Source organism: Zalophus californianus, chromosome 8 (genome assembly GCF_009762305.2).
Source record: "Zalophus californianus isolate mZalCal1 chromosome 8, mZalCal1.pri.v2, whole genome shotgun sequence".
In the NCBI taxonomy this organism is placed as follows: domain Eukaryota; kingdom Metazoa; phylum Chordata; class Mammalia; order Carnivora; family Otariidae; genus Zalophus; species Zalophus californianus.
In genome coordinates, this window is record NC_045602.1 from 36,305,224 (window position 1) to 36,328,264 (window position 23,041).

At 39.4% G+C, this 23,041-nt stretch overlaps 2 protein-coding genes and 1 non-coding gene across 3 annotated transcripts in view; 1 reads left to right on the top strand and 2 right to left on the bottom strand.

Annotated features, from left to right (window-relative positions):
• BUB1 (BUB1 mitotic checkpoint serine/threonine kinase) overlaps nucleotides 1-23,041 on the bottom strand; it is a 45,402-nt gene that overhangs the window by 2,382 nt on the left and 19,979 nt on the right. Inside the window, exons 12-23 of the mRNA XM_027622091.2 lie at nucleotides 22,193-22,321; nucleotides 21,987-22,097; nucleotides 20,053-20,152; nucleotides 18,721-18,802; nucleotides 16,194-16,368; nucleotides 14,427-14,514; nucleotides 10,594-10,832; nucleotides 9,336-9,479; nucleotides 1,416-1,531; nucleotides 934-1,095; nucleotides 597-754; nucleotides 325-499 (exon numbers count right to left, since the gene is read on the bottom strand). Of these exons, the coding sequence (XP_027477892.1) occupies nucleotides 325-499; nucleotides 597-754; nucleotides 934-1,095; nucleotides 1,416-1,531; nucleotides 9,336-9,479; nucleotides 10,594-10,832; nucleotides 14,427-14,514; nucleotides 16,194-16,368; nucleotides 18,721-18,802; nucleotides 20,053-20,152; nucleotides 21,987-22,097; nucleotides 22,193-22,321 (1,679 nt within the window). The remainder of the gene's footprint in view (nucleotides 1-324; nucleotides 500-596; nucleotides 755-933; nucleotides 1,096-1,415; nucleotides 1,532-9,335; nucleotides 9,480-10,593; nucleotides 10,833-14,426; nucleotides 14,515-16,193; nucleotides 16,369-18,720; nucleotides 18,803-20,052; nucleotides 20,153-21,986; nucleotides 22,098-22,192; nucleotides 22,322-23,041) is intronic.
• On the bottom strand, nucleotides 12,604-12,743 carry LOC113938827. The gene has a single exon (XR_003525026.1). It is a non-coding gene; the product is annotated as a small nucleolar RNA SNORA29 (small nucleolar RNA).
• On the top strand, nucleotides 20,767-21,693 carry LOC113937418 (nucleoside diphosphate kinase, mitochondrial-like). Its single transcript, XM_035728820.1, has one exon. It carries the CDS (start codon nucleotides 20,767-20,769, stop codon nucleotides 21,379-21,381), a length of 615 nt encoding a protein of 204 aa, XP_035584713.1. The 3' UTR covers nucleotides 21,382-21,693.

Here is a 23,041-nt window from a genome sequence, read left to right on the forward strand (position 1 = left end):
CTTCCGGAGCTACCGTGTCCTGCTCAGGTCCGTTTTGCTATCCGGGGGCAAGCACAGCACTTCAGCCCCTCTTGCACACGGTCAGCTTAGACGTCCTCCCCACTGCCTCCCCTGGGACTCTGGTGGTTGGCCTCCCTCTGCGCTCCGAAGCCTCTAGCCGTGGGGTGTGTCCATCACTGAAAACAACACTCAAGCATGGTCTTAAATCCAAGGACAGAAGATGACGAGACCGGCTCAAACTAACGAGATCCCCAAGTTCATTTTTAAAATATAGCAAGTGTAACAAAGGAAACGATTTTCAAATCTCTCCCTTCGGTTCCATACCTGGTAGTTCCATGGTTTGTTGCTGAGCATCTCAATACACTGAAAACCAGATGTCTCACACTTTGCTGTGAATGTAGTTCCTTTTGGAAAAAGTTTCATGTCTATACTCTGACCCAGGTCAATCAGTGCCAGGCCAGCAGATACATCATCATCTTCACCGTCCTGTTCCAAAAATCTGTATTAAACACAAACAAGGGCCAGGCGGCCTGAGCACAAATAATAAAAGGCTGCTGGGGACACAGTAAGAACTGCGTTCAAAGTGCCACACTTGCCTGTTTCCAAGTATGAAATTGTCTGGCTTAATGTCTCCATGAATTATTTCACAGTCGTGCACTTGCTCAATCATGCAGAGCATCCTGATCGCAAAGGACAGGACTAGAGCTTGCGGCATCACTTTTTCTGGGGTGTTTTTATAGAGGTTAATAGCATTCTAGAAACAACACAGAGTGGAATCCTGAATTGGTTCCTCAGGATGGATGAGATCGCAAGTCAAGAGCTTTGCTCCCACCTACCACTCCAACAGATGCTCCAATTACAATGTTGGAGCCAACCACCAGCCAACAATGGACTTCAGACTCACGTTCTCATCATAATAATGAATACACTTACTAGCAGCGTGCCATAGCTGTAGAGATCTCCTACTAATACACTGCCATTCTGGAAGAAGTGGGCAGAATAGAATTTGATGAACATGTGTCGCATGCTTGGCTTTAGTCTCTCCATCAGCTGGGTCCCGATGTAGAACTCCCAGGGGTTGGCGGGCTTCTGGACCTGCAAATCAGGTGCGTGACATTCACATCCAGCCTCACGTTCTGGAAAACGATAGCCAGAAAGCAACTTCTACCCCAGGAAAGGATGTGGGGTAGAAAGTGATGACAAGCTATGGACTACTGCTCAAGTATGGGACTTGCTGTGAGATCATTTCTGTGGCAAGGGCATTCTAAATCCCTGCTACATGGTTTTGTTTCTTTACCATGGACTATAGACCTAAATGAAATCACCATTGCCTTGAAAAAGAAAAAAAGAGGCCGACAAACTCAAGTTCTAAAATTCATTTCTATACTACACAATGAACTGCTCAAATTATTTACCTTTAAAACAAATTTCTGTTTATTTTTGGTATCATTCACCTCTCCATGGGTAACTTCATAGACCTGGGCAAAGGCCCCTTCTCCAAGAAGGTGATCGACATAGACCAGCATGGAACCTTGAAGACACATGAGTCAAAATGAAAAAAAAAAAAGGCTCAATACATTATTTCTGGTAAATTTTGTATTTGTAGAATTTTCTTGGTGCTGGCTTGCTTGCTTTAATAAATACAAATGGATATAGCTCCCTCAGGAAATGTTTTTCTTCTTCAACGAGTTAAAACACCTGCCACAAAACAGCTCCCCTTTGTAAATGCTGGGCCGGGGGAAGAGAAGCAGCACTGCTGGGCACCAGGCCTGCCCCTGAAGGGCAGGAACGGGGCAGACATCCTCTCTTCACCAATGTTCTCATATCAGAGGGGTAACACTTGTGTTGTCTACTTGGCAAGACTGTTGTGATGTTAGAAAGTACACACAAAGATCCTCGGTAAAGTGCTAAACAAAGCTCTACCACATGCCTTTGAAAAACACAAGTGTTTTACACCTGGACAAAAAGGGCAAAGTATAATTGTACCAATATTTCTAATAGAATAATTATAATTTTTTATTGATGTAAAAATTTTATTTTGGGATAGTTTTCAATTTACAAAAAAGTTACGTAAAGACAGTAGAGTTTCTGTTTGCTCTGCACCCAGTTTCCCCTACTGTTAGCATTTAATAACCACAGTGCCTTTGTCCCAAAGACAGAACTCATACTGGTAGGTTCCTAAACCCACTCTTTATCTGGATTTCGCTAGTTTTTCCTTAATGTTTCAGGACAAATCCATCAAATCTCCTTGGTCTCCTCCACTAAGCTGTAACAGTTTCAAACTTTTTGTTTTAGGTGACCATGACGGTTCCAAGGAGTATTAGTCAGATAAATTGTAGAATGTCCTTCAAACTGGATTTGTCTTGCTATTTTTAATAACAGTGGGGTTATTGGTTTGGGGAGAAAGACCACTGACATAAAGTTGTAACAGATTTTAAGTAATTAAAAAAAAATCCACGTGTTCAAAATCAAGTATAAAAAAGTAGACTTCTGGTTTCTAATCTGGCACGTTAAGGAGCTTGGAAGTCATCACTCCACCCCCACAGTAAAACAAAAACGAAAGCGAAAACAAACTGAAAATCAACAAGTCTTCAAAGATCCATTAAAGAACTGAAGTCATAGGGCAAACTGCTACCTCTGAAATTGGGGAGACAGATTGGTGAAGACAGAGAATAAGAGCTTGCCAGAGAAACCACCACTGGGGCCAGTATGAGGGGGCTGACAACACAACTAACACCTCAGATCTTATTTAAAAACAAGTCTTAAGGGAAACTCAAAGCCAACAGGGGAGACAGAAATAAGGACACAAATGGAAAGTTTAGCCTCTACATTGGCAACAAACAGTAAACACAGCCTAATCTCAAGCCAGATAAATCTTACACTAGAGGCCTATTTTATCTTAGTTCCTTTTACCCAGTGGATCGGGTCTGGCGTCTAACAAAAATGACAAGGCGTACTAAAAGACAAAAACACAGCTTGAAGACACAGACCAAGTAGCAGAGCTAGACAGATATAGCAAAGATTTTGGAATTATAAGGCCAGGGATTTTTTAAAATTATGATTAATATGCTAAGGGCTGTAATGAGAAAAGGAAAAAAATGTAAGAACAGATGGGAATGTAAGCAGACAAATAGAAACCCTGAGGAAGAATCAAAAGGAAGTGCTAGGGAAAAAAAGACCACTATAACAGAAACGAAGACTCTTTTTGATGAGCTCTTCAATAGGCTGTACGTGGCTGGGAAAGAACTGTCAGCTTGTAAGAATGTCAATAGAAACTTCCAAAACTGATTTGCAAAGAAAAAAAAAATTGAAAAGATAGAAAAGAACATTCAAGAGTTGTGGGACAATTACAGTAGGTGTGACACATGTGTAATGGGAATATTAGAAGGCAGAAGAAAACGAGAAATGAACAGAAAAAATATTTAGAGCAATAATAGTTGAGAAATTTCTAAAACTAATGACAGACGCTAAATCAAGGATCTAGGAATCTCAGAGAACACAAGGCAGAAAAAATAGCCAAAAGTCTACACCAGGGCAAGTTGTATACAAACTGCAGAAAATCAGACCAGAAAAAAATATTCAAAGAAGCCAGTGGAATAAAACTACCCTACCTACAGAGAAGCAAGGAGAAGAATTATATTGACTTCTCTGGAAACCACACAAACAAGAAGAGAGTGGAGTAAGTGTTAAAAGGAAAAACCTCCAATCAAAAATCTGGTATGCAGTGAAATTATCCCTTCAAAAGTGAAGAAATAAAAACTTGCTTACACAAAGATTAAGGGAATCTGTCACCAGTAAGCCCGACTTGCAAGAAATGTTAAAAGAAGTTCTTCAGAGAGAAGGATGAGGAGATAGTCCAGAAACTCATATCAGAAGATTGCAAGAAAAAGGAATAAATGAAGATAAAATAAAATCTTTTATTTTTCTTATTCTTAGATGATCTAACAGATAACTATTCAAAATAATAATTGCTACAATGTATTCAGTAAGTACAGTTTAGGATAAGTGAAATAAGTGACAGTGCTGTTATAAGGGATAGAAGGGAAGAATTAATTAGTAACATTCTCTTATAAGGTACCTGGCATTACCTGTGAAGTGTTATAGTGTTCTTTGAAGGTGGACTTGGATTACTTCTAAATGCATACTGCAAACTCTAGGGCAACTACTAAGAACAGTAAAAAATGAAGTATAACTGATATGCTAATAGAGAAAATAAAATCACAGAAATACCCAATTAACACCAGAGAAGACAGAGAAGACAAAAAAGGAAACAAAGAACAAAGGCAATGAATAGAAAACAGTAACAAATACAGTGGATATTAATCCAGCTATATCAGTAATCTTTCTAGATATCAGTAGACTAAATATACCAATGAAGGGGCGCCTGGGTGGCTCAGTTGGTTAAGCATCTGCCTTTGGTTCAGGTCATGATCCCAGGGTCCTGGGATCAAGCCGCACATCGGGCTCCCTGCTCAGCAGGGAGTCTGCTTCCCCTCCCTCTGTGTCTTCCCTGGCTTGCTTGTGTGCACTCTCTTAAATAAAATCTTAAAAAAAAACTTAAAAAAAAAATATGCCAACGAAAACAGAAACAATCGCAGTAGATAAAATACAAGACCCAGCTATACGTTGTCTTTGAGGAAAACACCTTAAATATAAAGACACAGATTACAAGTAAAGGGATAGAGAAAGATACACCATGCATGCTAACAATAAACAGAAAGCTGGAGTAGCTATACTAATTTCAGAGAGAGCAGATGTCAGAGCAATGAAAATTATCAGGCATAAAAACGGGCATTAGATAATGATAAAAGATCAATTTTCCAAAAAGACGTAACAATCTGTAATGCATATGTGGCCTAACAACAGAGCATCAAAATAGTGAGGCAAAAATTGATAGAACTGCAAGGAGAACAGATGAATTCACCCTTCTAGGTGGAGATTGCTACACCTCTCTATCAGTAACTGACAGACCCAACAGGCAAAAAATCAGTAAGGGCATGACTGACTTGAACAACAGCATGAATCAACTGGATCTAATTAACATTTATGGAATACTTCATCTAACAACAGCAGACAATACATTCTTTTCAAGCTCACATAGAACATTCACCAAGACAGACTATTCTGGGCCATAAAACACACCTTTATCAAATTAAAAAAAAAAACCAAACAAACAAACAAAGAAATCATACAAAGTATGTACTCCAACCACAATGGAATTAAACTAGTAATCAATAACAGAAAGATAGCTGGAAAGCCTCCAAATGCTTGGAGATTAAACAACACATATTAAAATAACACATTAATCAAAGAAGAAACCTTAAAAGAAATTTAAAAATATTTTGAACTAAAAGAAAATGAAAACACAATTTATCAAAATTGTGGGGTACAGCAAAAGCAGTGCTTAGAGGGAAATTTATAGGATTAAATGCATATGTTAGAAAAGAAGAAAGATCTAAAATCAAGAATTTTAGTTTCCACCTTAGAAAACTAGAAAAAGAACAAATTAAATCCAAAGTAAGCAGAAGAAAAAAATAATCAGAGCAGGCAAAACAAAACAAGAAAAAATTGCCTGCCTCATTAAGACAAAAAAAGAAAAAAATTGCCTAATTAAGATAAAAAATAATATTAGAGCAGATATCAATGAAATTGAAAATAGAACATCAATGAAACAAAAAGCTGATTCTTTGAAAAGGTCAATAAAAACCCATAAGCCCCTACCAGGCTACCTAAGAAAAAAAGGGAAAGGACACAAAATACTAATATCAGAAATGAAAGAGAGAACATCAGTATAGATCCCATGAATTAAAGGGATAATAGGGAATACTATGAACAACCCTGTGCCCACAAATTTGATAACCTAGATGAAATGGACCAATTCCTTGAAAGACATACTCTACCAAAACTCACAAGGAGTATGAGATAAGAAATTGAATCAATAATTAATAGCTTTCCTAAACAGAAAGCACCAGGACCAGATGATTTCCACTGGTGAATTATACCAAATATTTAAGGAAGAAATTACACCAATTCTCCACAAACTCTTTCAGAGGAAAGAAGCAGAATGAATACTTCCTAACCCCTTCTATGAGGCCAGCATTAGCTGAATATCAAAACCAGAGAGATACACTACAAGAAAACTATAGAGCAGTATCTCTTATTAACATAGATGTAAAAATCCTCAACAAAATACTACCAAATCAAATCCAAAAAAAAAACAAGTATAAAAAGAATCATTTACCATGACCAAGTGGGATTTAACCCAGGTATGCAAGGCTGGTTCAACATTCAAAAATCAATTAATGAATCTATCACATGAACAGACTAAAAGTAAAAAAAAATCACATGATCTTATCATAAAAATAGAAAAAGTATTTAATAAAATCCAACACCCATTCATAATAGCAACTTTCTGCAAACTAGGAATAGAGGGAAACTTTCTCAACTTGACAAAAGACATCTACAAAAAACCTACAGCTAACATTATACTTAATGGTGAGAAACTAGATAAATTTTTTTCTCACTAAGATCAGGAACAAGGCAAGAATTTCTCCTGTCACCACTCCTACTCAACATTGCACTAGAAGTCCTAGCTAATGTGATAAAACAAGAAAATGAAACAAAATGTATACAGCTTGGGAAGGAAGAAATGAAACAGTCCTTGTACATAGATGACAGCATTGTCTAGTCAGAAAATGCCAAAAAAATCAACAACAAAAAACCCTCCTGTAACTAATACATGATTATAGCAAGGTTGCAGGATATACAAGGTCAATATATGTCAACTGATTTCCTATGTACCAGAAATTTGTAAGTGGAATTTGAAATTAAAAAAACACAATACCACTTACATTAGCATCCTCCAAAATGAAATAACTTAGGCATAAATCTAACAAGATATGTAGAAGATCTATATAAGGAAAATTACAAAACTTTGATATAAAAAAATCAAAGAAGATCTAAATAGAGATATTCCATGTACATGGACAGGAAGACACGATACTGTCAAGATGTTGTTTCTTCCCAACTTGATCTATAGATTCAAAGAAATTCTAATCAAAATCCCTGCAAGTTATTTTGTGGCCACTGACAAACCGATTTTAAAGTTTATGTGCAACGGCAAAAGGCCCAGACAGCCAACAAAATATTGAAGAACAAGTTGGAGGATTGGCATTACACAACATCAAGACCTACTATAAAAGCTACTGTAATCAGAACAGTGTGATATAGATAAAGAGGTCAATGGAACGGAGGAGAGAGCCCAGAAATGGAGCCAAGCAAATATACTGTTAACTGATCATTGACAAAGGAGCAAAGACAATTCAATATAGAAAGGATAGACTTTTCAATAAATGCTGATGGAACTGGACATCAACATGCAAAAATGAATCTAAACACCAAACTTACACCTTTCATAAAAGTTAACTCAAAATGGATCATACACATCAATGTAAAACGTAAAACTATAAAATCCCTAGAAGGTAACTAACAGGAAAATAGCTGGGTGACCTTGGGTATGCCGATGACCTCTTAGACACAACACCAAAAGCATGATCCATGAAAGAAATAAACTGATAAACTGGACAAAATTTAAAAACTTCTCTGCAAAAGACACAGTTGACAGAATGAAAAGACAAGCCAAAGATTGAGTGAATATCTTTGCGAAACACTTAACTGATAAAAGTTATCCAAAATACATAACTCTTGAAACTCAATTAAGAAAATGGGGGGGGAAACTCAGAAAGAACGAACTAAGAAAACGATCAACGTGATTTTTAAAAAAATGGGTAAAAGATCTGGATATATACCTCACCCTAAAAGATACACAGATGGCAAATAAACATATGAAAAAATGTACATCATATGTAATTAGGGAATTACAAATGAAAAACCATAATGAAATACCATTACACATCTATTAGAGCAGCCAAAACCCAAACTGCTGACAACGCCAAATGATGGTGAGGCTATGGAGTAACAGAGCTGTCATCACTGCTGGTGGGAATACAAAATGGTACGAACTCTGAAGGCAGTTTGGCGGTTTCTTACAGAAGTAAACATACGCTCACATGTTCCAGCAATCACAAGGCCTTGGTATTTATCCAAATGAACTGAAAACTTCTGTCCACACAAAAACGGCACAGGAGTTTTACAGCAGCTTTATTCATAATTTGCCAAAACCTGGAAGTGACCAAGATGTCCTTCAATAGGTGAACAGATAAATAAACTGTGGCACATTTGCACAATGGACTATTACTCAGCGATTGTAAAGACAGAGCTTTCAAGTCATGAAAAGACATGGAGGAATCTTAAATGCAAATTACTAAGTGAAAGAAGCCAATCTGAAAAAGCTTGCATGCAGTATGGTTACAACTATATGACATTCTGGAAAAGGCAAAACTATGCAGACAGTAGTAAAAAGATTAGTGCTTGTCAGGATTTTAGGTAGAGGGTAGACCTGATGAACAGATGGAACACGGGGGATTTTGGGGGCAGTGAGACTATTCTTTATGATACTGTAATGATGGATACAGGTCATTATACATTTATCAAACCCCACAGACCGTACAACACGAAGAACGAAACTGAATGTAAACTATGGACTTTGGTTAATAATAATGTATTAATATTGGCTCATCAACTTCTACAAATGTACCACACTAAAGCAAGATGTCAATAGGGGAAGCTCTGTGTGCGTGTGCGTGTGCGTGTAAAGTATCTCGTGAAAAGTCTTGCTCCTACTGTTATTCACATCCACCCTGTTAACCATTTTTATTAGTTTTGAGTATGCTTCAAGGGTTCTCTAGAAATAGAATGAATATGAACATATGTTATCTTCCCCCTTTTTGAGAAAAGGCAGCATATAACATTAGTCTGCCCTTAACAGCATGTTTTGGGCATCATTATCTATCAGTACAGAGCAAGCTATATTTTCTGTAGAGATGTCCCATAATTTATTTAAGCAGTCCCCATAGCCACCTATATTGTTTCCAATCTACTGTTTTTACATGCACATATGTCATTTTGAATGGATGCAAGCATATCTGCAGGAAATTCTTAAAAGTGGATGTCTAAAAGTATATGCATTTTTTACTTTGACAGGTATTACCAAATTACTCTCTGTAAGTGACAGTCTCAACAGCAATCAAAATCCGACAGTCATGGCTTAACCAAATGTTCTCAGCTTAGTACTATAGATAATCCATGACTCTTTACTTGAGGTGGGGGTGGGGCACAGGGGTGGTACCGGAAGGAGAATCACACACACATGAGTTACCATTGACTTCCCATATAGAAGCAAGAGTTTAAAGTTTTATTACCCATATAGTCCTTACCCAGTTGAAACTCAGTCTTGGGCTTGATGGCTGGAAGTTTACACTGCCATTCATAAGTATGTGGATAGGATCTCACTGGTTTAGAAAGCCCAGATAAAAGTGTGAGAATCAGCGTTTCATCCCATGGATTCTCAATAGTCAAGTCTTAAAAGGAATGGGAACAAATAAAGGAAATGAATTCAGTACCCAAGAATTTTCCCAAAGAAACTACAGATAAAACAAGTGGAGACATTCATTAAATAAGCTGTCAAAAGCCTTATCTTTAAAAGAGCAATGATTCAAATAATAACCATTTGGAAAAATCAAAATGGCTAGTTCTGCACAGCTCATTGTTATTTTAGATCAACAAATTTAGATCAATATTTAGTTGTGACAAAGAAAATGAACACCAAAAGCGCCTGTTTCACTTGCCCGGAACTGCTAGATTCTGCCTTTAACATAATTATGTCTTAAAGGCCGACGTGGATATCAGTTACTTCTAACATTTCCCACAAAATACAATGACTTTCAATACTTATATTATCTATGAGCAGTTTGCATGCGTGAGATGTACTTTGGGTTCACAAAAAAGAAATTATTTCTAAAGGGAAGAATAAAGTTTCTGTTCAATTTAGCATGCTAAAAAATTCTTTTAGTGGTAGTTACCAAAGACTAATCCAGCATGATTAACATTTACTTAGTGCTAAGTGTATGTAGGACCCTGTTCTGAGTACTTTATGTTTAGTAATTCACTTGGACCTTATAAGAAGACTCTGCAGTAGGACCATCACCCCCACTTTATAGAGAAGGAAAGAGAGCCACAGGAAAGAGATCTTGGCCAAGATTATGTAACTGCCTAAGAGCGGAGCTAGGATTAGAACCTAGTCAGTCTTTACAGTCTGTATTCTTAACCACGATGCAACACTATCCAAGACTGTTTCTGTGTAACCGGGAGAAAGGAGGTAAGCTCTGAGCCTGTTTATTTGGCTGTAAAATGGGGATACCAGTCTTAAATTCAACGCCTGCCATAGTAGGCCCTCCAGTTCTAACTCCCTCCTCCAACAGTAGTGATTTTGATACCTTCTAAAATTAAAACGAATTAATTTGTCCTTCAAGTGTGCTGTTATACCACACTGTGATCCAGTTTGCAAGTTTTGTCTGAACTTGTGTTCTACTCAAAGACATTCAAGTCCCTGCTCTTTGAGCTTTCACGGAACAGCTTTTACCAGGCTATTGTCCTTATTCAGGGACACAACTAAGACTGAACATCTGTTCATACTTGAAGCATTGACATTCTCAAGTGAACCAGTCTGCATCCATTCTGCTCGGCGCCCAGCACTGGCATCTGGTGGATCGTCCGCAACGGTGAAGTTAGTGTCTGTGAGTTTGCAAGCCTCGAGGCTCTGCGCTACCTCACTGGTCAGGAGGCCACCTGCAGCAGGTTGGCTCCCACGGAGCAAGGATGCCGAAGATACGTCTGCTGGGAACGCCAGCTCTGGGTTTTTCTCTTGAATTGGACTGGATGCGTTAAAGGAATAGACAAGAGTAAACAAAACACACGATTACAAGTCCATTGGATTTGATCACATGAAAGTACCACAAAACAGTTTCCTTTTCATTCTATGAAAGACATTTCCAAAACTCCTTAACAAAGAGTTGATTAAAACATTTTCTTCAGACAAACAAATATATGCAAATAGACAGCCAGTACATGCTGTATGCATAGAAATAAAATCAAAGACATGGAAATAGAGTCAACAAATAGGTGAGGGGCACAGTGGGTGTTCTCCAGTGGGAACATGGGGAGGGGTGGGCTTATTTCCCCAAGATGCCGTCAAGCTGGGGATCAAGACTGAATATTGAACTCTATCCCAAAACGGGTTCTTTTATAGCACTGAAACAAACAGAGAATGTCATAATCCAAAACCTAACACCGGGATCTTTCTGTACACACATATGGTTGATCTGTATCATTCACGGATCCCGTATTTGTGAATTCTCCTACGTGCTAAACTCATTCATAATCCCCGAATCAATTTTCATGGTACTTTTGCAGACGTGCAGAATGGTGAAAACACTTAGTCACCCAACATACACATTCGCAGAAGTGGAATACGGCAATGCTCTGTGTTCTCATGTCAGCTCTCACACTAAACCAGTGTCCTTTTGCAGTACTTTTAGTAACATGTTTTTCTGTGTTTTTGTGATTTTGCTGTTTAAAATGTTCCCCCAAGTGCAGTGCTAAAGTGTTGTCTAGTGTTCCTAAGTGCAAGAAGGCTATGATGTGTCTTAGAGGGAAAATATGTGTTAGATAAGCCGTGTTCAGGTATGAGTTATAGTGCTGTTGGCCCTGAGTTCAATACCAATGAATCAACAATTATTTATTAAATAAGGTGTCTTCAAACAAAATGTTGTGAACAGAGGCTCACGGGGGCCTAACTAGGAACGATGGTTCAGTGTTGGGTAATTCAGAGACTGCAGTGACTTTATACAAAAGGACGAGGGCAAATAGTAAGACCTGACTGTGTAGGTATCTCCACACACATAAACTCTCCTCCACCTTTACGCCCACATATACACAAACTCATGTATAAGTATGCATCGTTACAAAAATAAATCTGTACATGCAACTTCAGGCTGCATTCTTACTTCTTGATAGGCATTTTTCCTAGTAGGAAGTTTTTTGAAAAGAAACTAGATTTGGAATTTAAAGAAATGTTACAAAGATCATAGCAAATTCCCACACACTCCTCACCCAATTTCCTCGAACGTTACCATCTCATGGGACAGTGGCTCCTGTCAAAACCAATACGTCAACATTTGCTATGCTGACGTCCAAACTTCGTTTGGATTTCACCCGTTTTCCCAAAGGGCCCTTTATTTGCTCCCAGATCTAATCGTGGATACCATGTTGTATTCAACTGTCATGTCTCCTTACCCCCTTCTCATCTGTGACTGTCCCTTAGTGTTTCCTACCTCCCCAAGACCTTGTCAGTTTTGGGGACTACCGGCCAGGTATTTTGTAGAGTGTTCCTCAGTTTGGGTTCCTTTGATATTTTCCTTATGATTACACTGTGAAGAATGTTCCAGAGGTCAAGTGCCCTTCTCAATGCATGACTACCATAAGCTGTCACTTGTGAAATTAACCCTGTCATTTGGTGAAGGTGGTATCTGCCATGGCCCTATCATGGATTTTAATCACTACCTACCATTTAATTCAGTGGATGTATGCTGGAATAGAACAATTCCCTGGTTCTTAGATATTAAAAATACTTCCAATATTTTAATTAATTTTCTGTTCAGCCATTTCATATAGGAGGAGAACACAAAAGGGTCCTCCCTCTTCAGATCATGGCAATTTTAATTTATCCCACAAGCATAGCCACCAAAATCTATTATTGGGAGAAAATGTGGTAGTCAAATGGGAGTATTTTCAATATTTGATATTACAACAAAACAGATATTAGGGGTATCCATGCACACAGAAAAAATTGCTTTCAAACCTACATAAATTGTTACTAGCAACCTGAGTACCCAAATTACTGTGGGTACACACATTATAAATAAAACGCTTTCCCTTCTCCATGAGAATTTGAGTTTTGGTTAACTTTCCAGCTCCTCTCCCCTGAAAACTGAAAAGGTCAGAGTATCACTGTCACCACTGCTTACGGTAAACAATAGCCATGCCTGGAACTGTATTCTAGACTGAGAGAGTTAGAAATATATGCTGGGAATCCACAGGTCAGGCTTCAGGTACGAGGATTCTCGTGATGGGCTATTCCTTGTGGGGACTCTGGAATCTAAATCTATAGTGTTGCAAGGACCACTGACATCCACGGAAATAAGGCTTCTAAGCTAGGGAAGCTTCTGTACCTTGGTCCTAAGTGTTTCCTTGTAACTTGTCTTATGCAGGTCCAAGATGATAGTGTCTTGGATATTCTTTCCTTGGCAATGATTTTTGTCCTATATATTTCTATGTTAATCTTATGCCAAGTGTGGCTTATGCCAGTCTTGTGAGTCAAAGGTTTAGTTGCATGTCGAAGATTCCTTGTGGGCAGTAATAGATTGTGCTTATTGGGCAGAATTTTAAATTAAAAGGCAAGATCTGCTCATCTGCATTGATTTTATTATTAGGGAGTTAAGTATTTTCTCGATGTTTATTCATTTTTTTTCTTTTGTAAATTCTGCTCGTCTTTCATCCAATTTATTTACTGGGGTCTTAATTTAAAGAAGGGGTTTTAATGACAAGAGGCAGTATAACATAGTGGTGAGAGCAAGGCTTCTGAAATATGGGTTGAAATTACAATGCTACAAATTAGAAGTTGTATGACTTTAGGTCATTTCTTTAACTCTCTAGATCTGGTTTCCTCATCTGTTAATGGTGGAAAAGAATAGTTCCTACAACTAAATTTACCGTGAGGATTAATTACAGGACATAGTACATAAAAAGTGTCAGCATTACAATGGAATATAATAAATACTCAAAGGATTACAGCTACTTTCAGTGTCTGTTACATTTACCAGACTATTCAAATAGGGTGGAATTTTACTTCTGCAAAGCACACATGTATGCTATATATATGCATTTTGTACCAATACCTAAGAGGCTTAAACATTCTATTGTCCTCCTCTTAAAAGAAAGTGATTGCTTTTCTCAATTAGAATGGGTATATGGAGGGGCGCCTGGGTGGCTCAGTCGGTTGGGCGTCTGCCTTCGGCTCAGGTCATGATCCCAGGGTCCTGGGATCGAGCCCCACATCGCTTCTCCCTCTGCCTCTGCCTGACTGCCTGCCTACTTGTGCTCTCTCTCTGTCAAATAAATAAATAAAATCTTAAAAAAAAAAAAAAGAATGGGTATATGGAAACAAATATGTGTTTGCTCAGTTCTACAATAGTCTTTACACTAGGTCAGGGTCTTTGGCTGGTAAAAGTGCAGTTCTCTCAAAATGAGTAGAAGTCAGTCACAGGAACTACTCCCACAGAGACTCTCTGCTACCCCAGCTGCTTCTCTCACTGCCCTGATGGATCCAATGTTTAGGTTTATCACTGTATGTGTCTCTGTAGAGGGTAACTTCTGGCTTATACCTGCAAGTCAATAAAATCTCATAATACCTGAACTTTCTGTCTTTTGAGGGTTCTGCCATGTTTTCTTCACAAGAATCCAGAGTCACATGGGTGCACTCTTTTGCAACCACATTTTCTGAAATACGTAGAAAATTAGAAACAGACATTATGCATGCATATGATTTCATATGGTTATGAAGTCCATAATTCCTTTTTACACTGACTTTCATTATAATTTCAAAATGGTGTTCCATGGTAAAATGTTCCATATTATTTTTAAAATAGGAAAAAACATCACTAAAAATTTTTTTTACTACTATTATTTGCGAGCATTTCAACTTTACAAATCCAATCATTCCAGAGAAAAAGGTCCAAAGGGTGGCAGGTCTGAGTGGCCCATGGAGGTCCTGGTACAGGCAGAGGGCACACCCTGCTTTAGGAGAACCTGAGGACAAGGGCATGGAGAGTAAAACACAGCAACACGTCTAGACGGCAGAGATTTGGGTGTCTTTCCGTCTGACTGCTTTGTTTAGTCAGTTAGTGTTCAGTTGATTCAACTGATTTAGAGTGTTTACATCAGGAAGATACTTGGCAATACTTATCATCACTCCCTTTAACTAAAAACAAACAAATAAAAACTATCTACAGAAAGACAAACTAGATAGGCAGATGTGGAGTATATATATATATAAATACTATACATACCCAAGTATTACACTGGACTAAATTTTATCAGATATCGCATCACCAAACAGGTGCTAATTCTTTTTAGAACTAGAACATTAGCTTCTATTTATCCAACCAAAGTGCAAATACTCCAAAAACAGCCGATATTGACTCTGAAAGACAGCGACTGAATAAACTCATTTTCCCAAATGGAAACACTTTAACATTTTTTTGTTAAAGTAGCAAGCTTGTGATGGCACCTGGCAATTGTCCAAATTTCACCTGAACTCTCCTTAAAAATCCAGAAGAGAAAGGTAATATACTGGGTTAGTACTCTAAAAAAATTTTTTTACTCCTTAGTTAAAAGTTTTTAAGTCTATGGGCTCAGACATCATATTAAAATATGCTTCCACGTAGGGGAGTGAAATTCTTTGACAGTCCTTTCATTGTATTGCTTTGGGGAGCAATTACTATTTTTATTAAAAGTGTCAGCAGTGATAAGAGTTTGGCTAGTAAAAAACTCATCAAAATGGTAAAGTGGTCCTTTATTGTCAATATATTTTATAGGTTGGTACTTAATAGGGAATAATTAATTATTTAGGCTTAATGACAATGTCATATGTTAAGGTTTAATTCAGATAAAGATCTTTGATATAGGAGTGTTAAGTTTAGGGGAAATAAGAACTATCTGCGCATTTTACCATTACTCTCTTGAAGTCAGTCATTAAAAAAAATAAGAAAATATGATTTTCCTGAGTGTAGTACTTGGTTACAACTCTAAAGTAATAAAATTTATATATTTATCATTCAAGCAACTTAACCTGTCTGTCCTGGCCATTTTGTTTGTAGTAAACATAACATCAACCTATATCCTGTACAAATGGGTTGGACTTGGCATATCTGCCTTTAAGTGCTTCTAAGGTTTTTCTCCCGTTCTACCTATAATCTACGTTCTAAGTTTCTAAAATGCACAGACTTTCAGAAAAGAGTATGCCAAAAGAAGAAATCATATAGGTAACAATACAGTGAATGGATTTTAAGTTTCCCCTGGATGATCTTTAAACTTCCATTTAGAATTTCCAAGAAAACTGTAATCCTGAAAGAACTGAGTTGGCAGAAGACAAGACACTCGAGTGGTGTGACACACACCTTTATCCTCCAGAGCAGGACCTGCATCCGCGGGTGGTCCTTGGAAAGGTGTGGACGCTAGCTGTGCGGCAGCCGTGAAGTGTCCTGGGCTCTTTGGACTGGGCGCCAGGGTTCTGTTGCAACGGATACCCCAGATGGTTGAGTCATCCAAAAACTCTTCGGCGTGAGGTACTTCCTACAACAAAAGCTGCACTGAAAAAAAGAAAGCAACAATCTCCCCGTTTTGTCATTTAACTCATTGATACTACTTAAGATTCAAAAAAATGAGGAATTAAAGAGGAAATAGATGTCACCCCTGGCTAACACCCCTGGGTTCTCTGTTCCTCTCCCCAGAAGCGGGACACTTCATCTTTAACACACCCCAGTGCAGTCACACTTATCCAAGGGTCGCGTTTTATTTTCCAATTTTTATTTTTTTTCTAATTTGAAAAGTCTAGATTTATAGATGAGTTACGAAGATTGTACAGAGTTCCCATGTGCATGTCATCAAACTCCCTCTGATGTTAACATGTTATAGAATCCTGGTGCACTTATAAAAACTAAACAATCCTACTAACTCTAGACACTACTTGGATTTCATCCTTTCCCCATTCATGTCCCTTCTCTGTTTCAGGCTCCAGTCCAGGATGCCATGTGATTTAGTTGTCACATCTCGATGGGTCTCCTCTGACCTGTGCCAGTTGATTGGTCTGTCCCAGTCTTTCTTACACGGACATTTTTTAATACTGGTCAGGAGCTGTGTGGAATGTCTCTCCCATTTGGGTTTAAATTTGTTTTTTTCTCATGTATAGACTGGAGTTACAGTTTTCAGGGAAGAATATCAGGGGTAAAGCGCCATTAGGGGATACATGATATCAAGACAACTTATTACTGGTGAGGTTAAGCAATCACTTGGTGAAGGTGGTGTCTGCCAGGTTTCTCCTCTGTAAGGAACTATTTTTCCTTTTCCTGACCTTAATTTGTCAGAAGCAGATCATGGTCTAGCCTACACTCAAAGGTAAACTAAGATCTACCTCCTGGAGGGAGGGATATCAAAGAATTTGTGGACATATGTTAAAATAACCACAATCATTTGGGGAGATACTGCAAGGCTATACAAATATCCTGTTTCTTCTTACAGTTTCACTTGCTAATTTTAGTATTCCCTGTGGAGCTTGCCTAGAACAATGATTACTGTGGTGTTCCAATGGCAATTTTCTGTTATCACTCATTCCTTCCACGTTTATTACCTGCAATTCTTCTGTAAGGAAGGTTTATTTTGTCCTCTCTCCCATTTGTTTATATCGATAAGGATATTTATTTTATTTCTTGGGTTATGATCCAATACTACCTTATTCTATTTATTTTCTTGTTCGAATTGTGCCAGGTTTGGCCATGGGCTTATTTAGCTTGGCTCCTGAGTTCTTTGGTTATGCCATCTTTTTTTTTTTTAAAGCACTTCCTTACTTTCTGGCACCACAAGATGCTCTAGGCTCATCTTATATTTTCTTTCTTTAGCCCCAGAATTAGCTATTTCTCCAAAAATGTAATGGTCAAGTTTTAGAGTCTATACACAAAGACAGAAACTACTGAGTCAGAATTACGCCTGGCAAAACCCTTCAGTTGCCAATAAAATGCCACCCATGGTTTTTATATATAGTGCACAGTTTTTATATATCCACCCTATCTCTTCCAACACTGGAGGAAAAACTGGCTGGTTGTTTCTTCGGGTGGATGCAGGAGAAAGCAATTGGCTTGTGCATAGGGACAGGATGCAAAAAATTCATCATGGCTTTTTTGTTCAAAACGTGTTCAGTGAAATGCATCTATTAATTGATGCACTGTATCTGAAATCGAGTCCATTATTTGGAAGTTTTTGAGAAGGTCAAGAAGTTCATCAGAAGGATTAGAGAGCTAAATGATAATTTATTCAGAAGAATCCACCATGGAACTAAAGCAATGTGCCAGGCTTTAGCTCAGCTCTTCAGCACTACTCTCTGACCCAACCCAGCCATAGGGCCAGGCCGGGGTGAGTGGAGAGAAAGCACACCACACGGTAACACTCAGGGCTAGAGTAGAAGATGCATATGGGCTGGACACAACGGCTGCTATGACAGAGAATGCTGTGAGTCCGCCAACTGCTGAGTTATACTGACAACGGACCAGTCCACTTTAACTCAGACTTGGTGGGTTTTCTGATATTCCATTGTAGGCCTCGCTTCTTGGGTCTAGGAAAATATATCCCCCACTCGTTCCTCCCACCACAAGGAAAGGCTCTTTGAGGGCCAGGATCCTATCAGTTTAGCTTCTGCATCTATCACAGTGCGCGATACATAATAGATACTTGAATAACTGTAGAATAATGTTCCCCAAAACCCACTCTCCATATAACGTTGTATTTTTCAGCACAGTTTTATATATATTATCTCATCTGACTGGTATATCACTTGGTAAAATGAAGAGGAACGAGCTGTGGTATATCACTTGGTAAAATGAAGAGGAACGAGCTGCAAGACCCATTTCATGGATGAAGCAATGATTTACTTACATTGGGTTTTGAAGGAAATTTGCTTATAGAGCGTTCTCCAAAGGTCCTGGCTCCTGCAGGTTTATTTTTAGGCTGTGGTAATCTAAGGAAAGATTTGTAAAATTATAAATTGTAAAATATGCTAAAGGAAATACTACCACTTAAGTGAGACTGTTAGAAATATTCTTCACTTGGGGCGCCTGGGTGGCTCAGTTGTTAAGCGTCTGCCTTCGGCTCAGGTCATTGTCCCAGGGTCCTGGGATGGAGCCCCGCATAAGGCTCCCTGCTTGGTGGGAAGCTTGCTTCTCCCTCTCCCACTCCCCTGCTTGTGTTCCCTCTCTCGCTGTGTCTCTCTCTGTCAAATAAATAAATAAAATCTTAAAAAAAAAATATTCTTCACTTATCCTATTTAATTAACATTTACATAAACATTCCTTACTTTTACAGTAGTTGTAGGAAAACTGAGTGCAAATGGAATTAACTTGACTATGTATATAAAAATAAATTTATAGTAACTTAAGAGAGGGTGAAAAAATATAAAATCTCTACTACACTGAGTTATAAATTTTAGGAATAAAAAAAGATGAAGGGCCATGGCCAATAGAATATCATGGATGGCATACATTTTATTTCTTATCTCTAGGACTAGGTTTAGCTATGGAATTTCCCTGAGAGCTGATCAGACTGTTTCCTTTCTACTTCAATATGAATCTCTTCTACACTATGATACTCTTTAATTCATACTGATACCTCTCTTTCCATGGTTTAAACTGTAAACTGATAATTCCTGGGGATACCCACTCTACTCCCACATCTGGCTCCCTAATGTAATGTCTTTCAGCTTAAAACATCTCTCTGCAACATGACCCGATATAAGTCACTTCCTTTTCTGTAGCAATCCTGCAAATATAAACAGAGCCTGTATGGACACCTGTACTGGTAAACTCATTCACACCTAATACAATTTCAAATTTATAGAATCCCTCATTTCTATCATTTGTAACCACACTGTTTTCCTGGCAACACATGCTTTTGCTATGGGAGGTCCGCTTTCCTGTAACTTGTGTGTAATAATGCAGGTCTAGAGAACTTGAGCAACAATCTTCCTGTCACGTGGTTAAAATGCTCCCCAGCAGCAGAGCTCGTGCAGGGACCCAGACCATTTTAGTCAGCAGGCCACATTTTCTCCCCACCTTGAGTCCCAGAGGAAGCTCTGCAGCATTTCATGTCACTGGGAGAACAAATATCTCCCCTGACCCACCATACCTCTTTTCCTCCAACACTGGAGGAAAAACTGGCTGGCTGTTTCTTCGGGTGGACATGGGATAAAGCAATAACTCAATGTTTCTTTACCCGTAATTTTCTTTGTTTCCATCTTCGAACACAGGAAAAGCAGATGACAAAGAAGAGATGATCTTATTGACTCCCCAAGCCCCAGAAGACCTTGCATTTTCTGCATTGGAGTAAAAAGTAGCATTTTATTAGTGTATTAGGAAAAAACATTATACTTGATGCTAAACTTCACCTACAAATAAGAAAATGAAATAACAGCTTACAGAAAAGAACGGACACATTTTTCAAATGCAAAATGCATTATCAGTAGAGGAATCAGAATAATTTAAAAGGCACACAAGTAAGTCACTTTGTAGTGTGATGAAGTGACCTAACCATGGTCACAGGGTTTAACATTTAGGCCTCCAGGTCTTGAGTTCCTGCCACATGCAAAGCGCAGTGTTCATCATTCTCCTAAAACACTGATCTTGTCACCTCACTGAAAAAAGCTCTCTGTGGCCTTGTTTCCCATTTCCTATAAGAAAAAATTAACCTGTTAACTTTATATTCCAAGGCCTCCTGAGTCTAATGATCCTATTTATCTTTATCACGATCTCTCTGGCTTCCAGCATAAAACCCAGGACTGTAAACAAATGTGGGCTTTAACACTCCACCCATGCCATTCCTCAACGGGGCAAGGCTCAAGTCACACCTCAAGTGTTCAGGTTTTCCTGGCCATCCCTTACTCACCAGGACTTTGTCCTTCTGTAGCACTTATTTTTAAGAAACAAATCTATGGGCTTGTGCTCTTTCTGCGCTCAGCCAGCGGCCCTCGGGCTGAGGGTCACGGGCGGCCTCTTGGGGCGCGTGGTGCTGCCGGGGCTGCTGAGCGGCCCACGGGCCCCAAGCCCGAGCCTGCTCGCACGCCCCAGCTCGGGAGGGTCCTCCTGGACCCGGGAGCGGACCCTGGTTGTAGTGAAGCCAGATGGGGTGCAGCGGCGGCTTGTTGGGGATGTGATCCAGCGCTTTGAGAGGAGGGGCTTCAAGCTGGTGGGGATGAAGATGCTGCAGGCGCCAGAGAGAGTCCTTGCTGAGCACTACCATGACCTGCAGAGGAAGCCCTTCTACCCAGCCCTCATCAGCTACATGACCTCCGGCCCCGTGGTGGCCATGGTCTGGGAAGGCCCCAACGTGGTCTGCTCCTCAAGGGCCATGGTAGGACACACCAACTCAGCTGAGGCTGCCCCTGGCACCATCAGGGGGGACTTCAGCATCCACATCAGCAGGAACATCATCCATGCCAGCGACTCCGTGGAGGGGGCCCAGAGGGAGATCCAGCTATGGTTTCAGAGCAGTGAGCTGGTGGACTGGGCAGACGAAGGCCACCAGAGAAGCATCTACCCACCCTGAGCACTCAGGCTGCCTTCAGCTACCCCAGCAGCCCCCCAGGATCAACTACCTCTGTCGTCCAGAACTTGAGCCCACACCCACGGTCCTCCCTTCTGTCCCAGACCACCTCCCTGTCCACCTTCTGCCCCACCCCAGCCCAGAGGGGTTGAGCAACCAACTTTATGTGCCTTTTAGTATCCTAAGCCAATAAGAAATCGGACCAAATCCTTTCTGTACCAAAGTGCCAGATAACCTTTGGGGCATCTCCAAAAGTGTGTAGTGTAACCTCCCTTCCCCCAAAGGGGTGGGACATTAAAATTCGCTGTGTTGTGTAGGGGGGTGGATCGTTTATTATAGTTTCTGCCATCTCTGAGGTAGGACTTTATGCAAAGTTGTAAGAGTTTGAGAGAACAAATAAAGCTTACTCTCACACACCAAAAAAAAAAAAAAGAAACAAATCTATGACATAAACTGAGTACCTTTTCAAACACTGTTGTACTTTTTATTTCACTACCTTTCTGGGACAAGCTAACCAAGGGAAGGGCAACTTCTTGTATAATCCTTGATATTTCCTATAGCAACCACCCACAATGCCTGCACTTAGTAGTGTTTAAATAAATGATTACTTTGAAACTGGGCCTCAAACGCATCTTCATTTTGATCTAGAGATGTCCATTCATCTTTGTCATCAGAAATATCAGGAAGTGTAGGAGCCTGAAACATATTCATGATGAAACCTTAGAAGAATAAAAAGAGTCACTGTAAACATGATTGCAAAAGTGCTTTCATTAATTTGTTGCCAGATGCTACACATTCAAACCAAAGGCTTTACCTAGGGCTTCCTTTGTGTGCACAGTGGGTGATGGCTGCACCCTGGATGGAGTCGCCTGAACCATTCCCAGCGACGTGTTTGGAGTTGTGTGAAAAGAACCTGTGTTAACAACCTTATGTGTTTCAGACCCTATAGAAGAAATGGGGCAAAATGCATTACCAGTAGAGGAATCAGAATAATTTAAAAGGCACACAAATTAAGAAAATTACAATTAGAACACTTTATTATTGCTGATAATTATCACTAAGGACTTCTGTTATTACAGTGCTTGCATCATTTTCATTCTTATTTTTATAACAGTCCCACGAGGTAGCTAAGGTAGAATTATCCTCTTACGGAAAAGGAAATCAAAGTTCAAAGAGATCAAGTGGCTTGGTCTAAGATCACTATCAAATTAGCAGGTTGTCATAAATAGCACCCTTCACTCCACTATATCCCAAAAAACACATGTTAATAGTCACACCGTGAATCTTAAGACTGGCTTTCCATCTTACTCAGCTGGAATCCAGACAATGGCATCCAAGGCCCCACAAAACCTGGGCCATTTTCACCCAGACCTCATCTTCCTCCTTCTCCAATTCACTCTAGCCACCTGGGCCTCTTTGCTGTGCTTAGAAGCCATCAGGGATAGTCCCCTCGGGGCTCTGTACCTGCTCTTCCCTTCACCTGCAACAGGCTGTCCAAGCTAGCTGTATGGGCACCTTCCGCCTTTGAGACTTTATCCAAAATATCACTTTCCTTGGGAGCACCTTTCCCCATCACCTCTGAAACTTCAATCCCCTTCCACCCAACACTTTCATTCCCTCTCTGCTCGTGTGGGGGTTTTGTCCTTTCTGTTCCTGACTGCAT

What these genes read in the sequence shown, in the direction of transcription:
- LOC113937418 (XM_035728820.1), top strand. Translation starts at nt 20,767, where the DNA reads ATGGGCTTGTGCTCTTTCTGCGCTCAGCCAGCGGCCCTCGGGCTGAGG.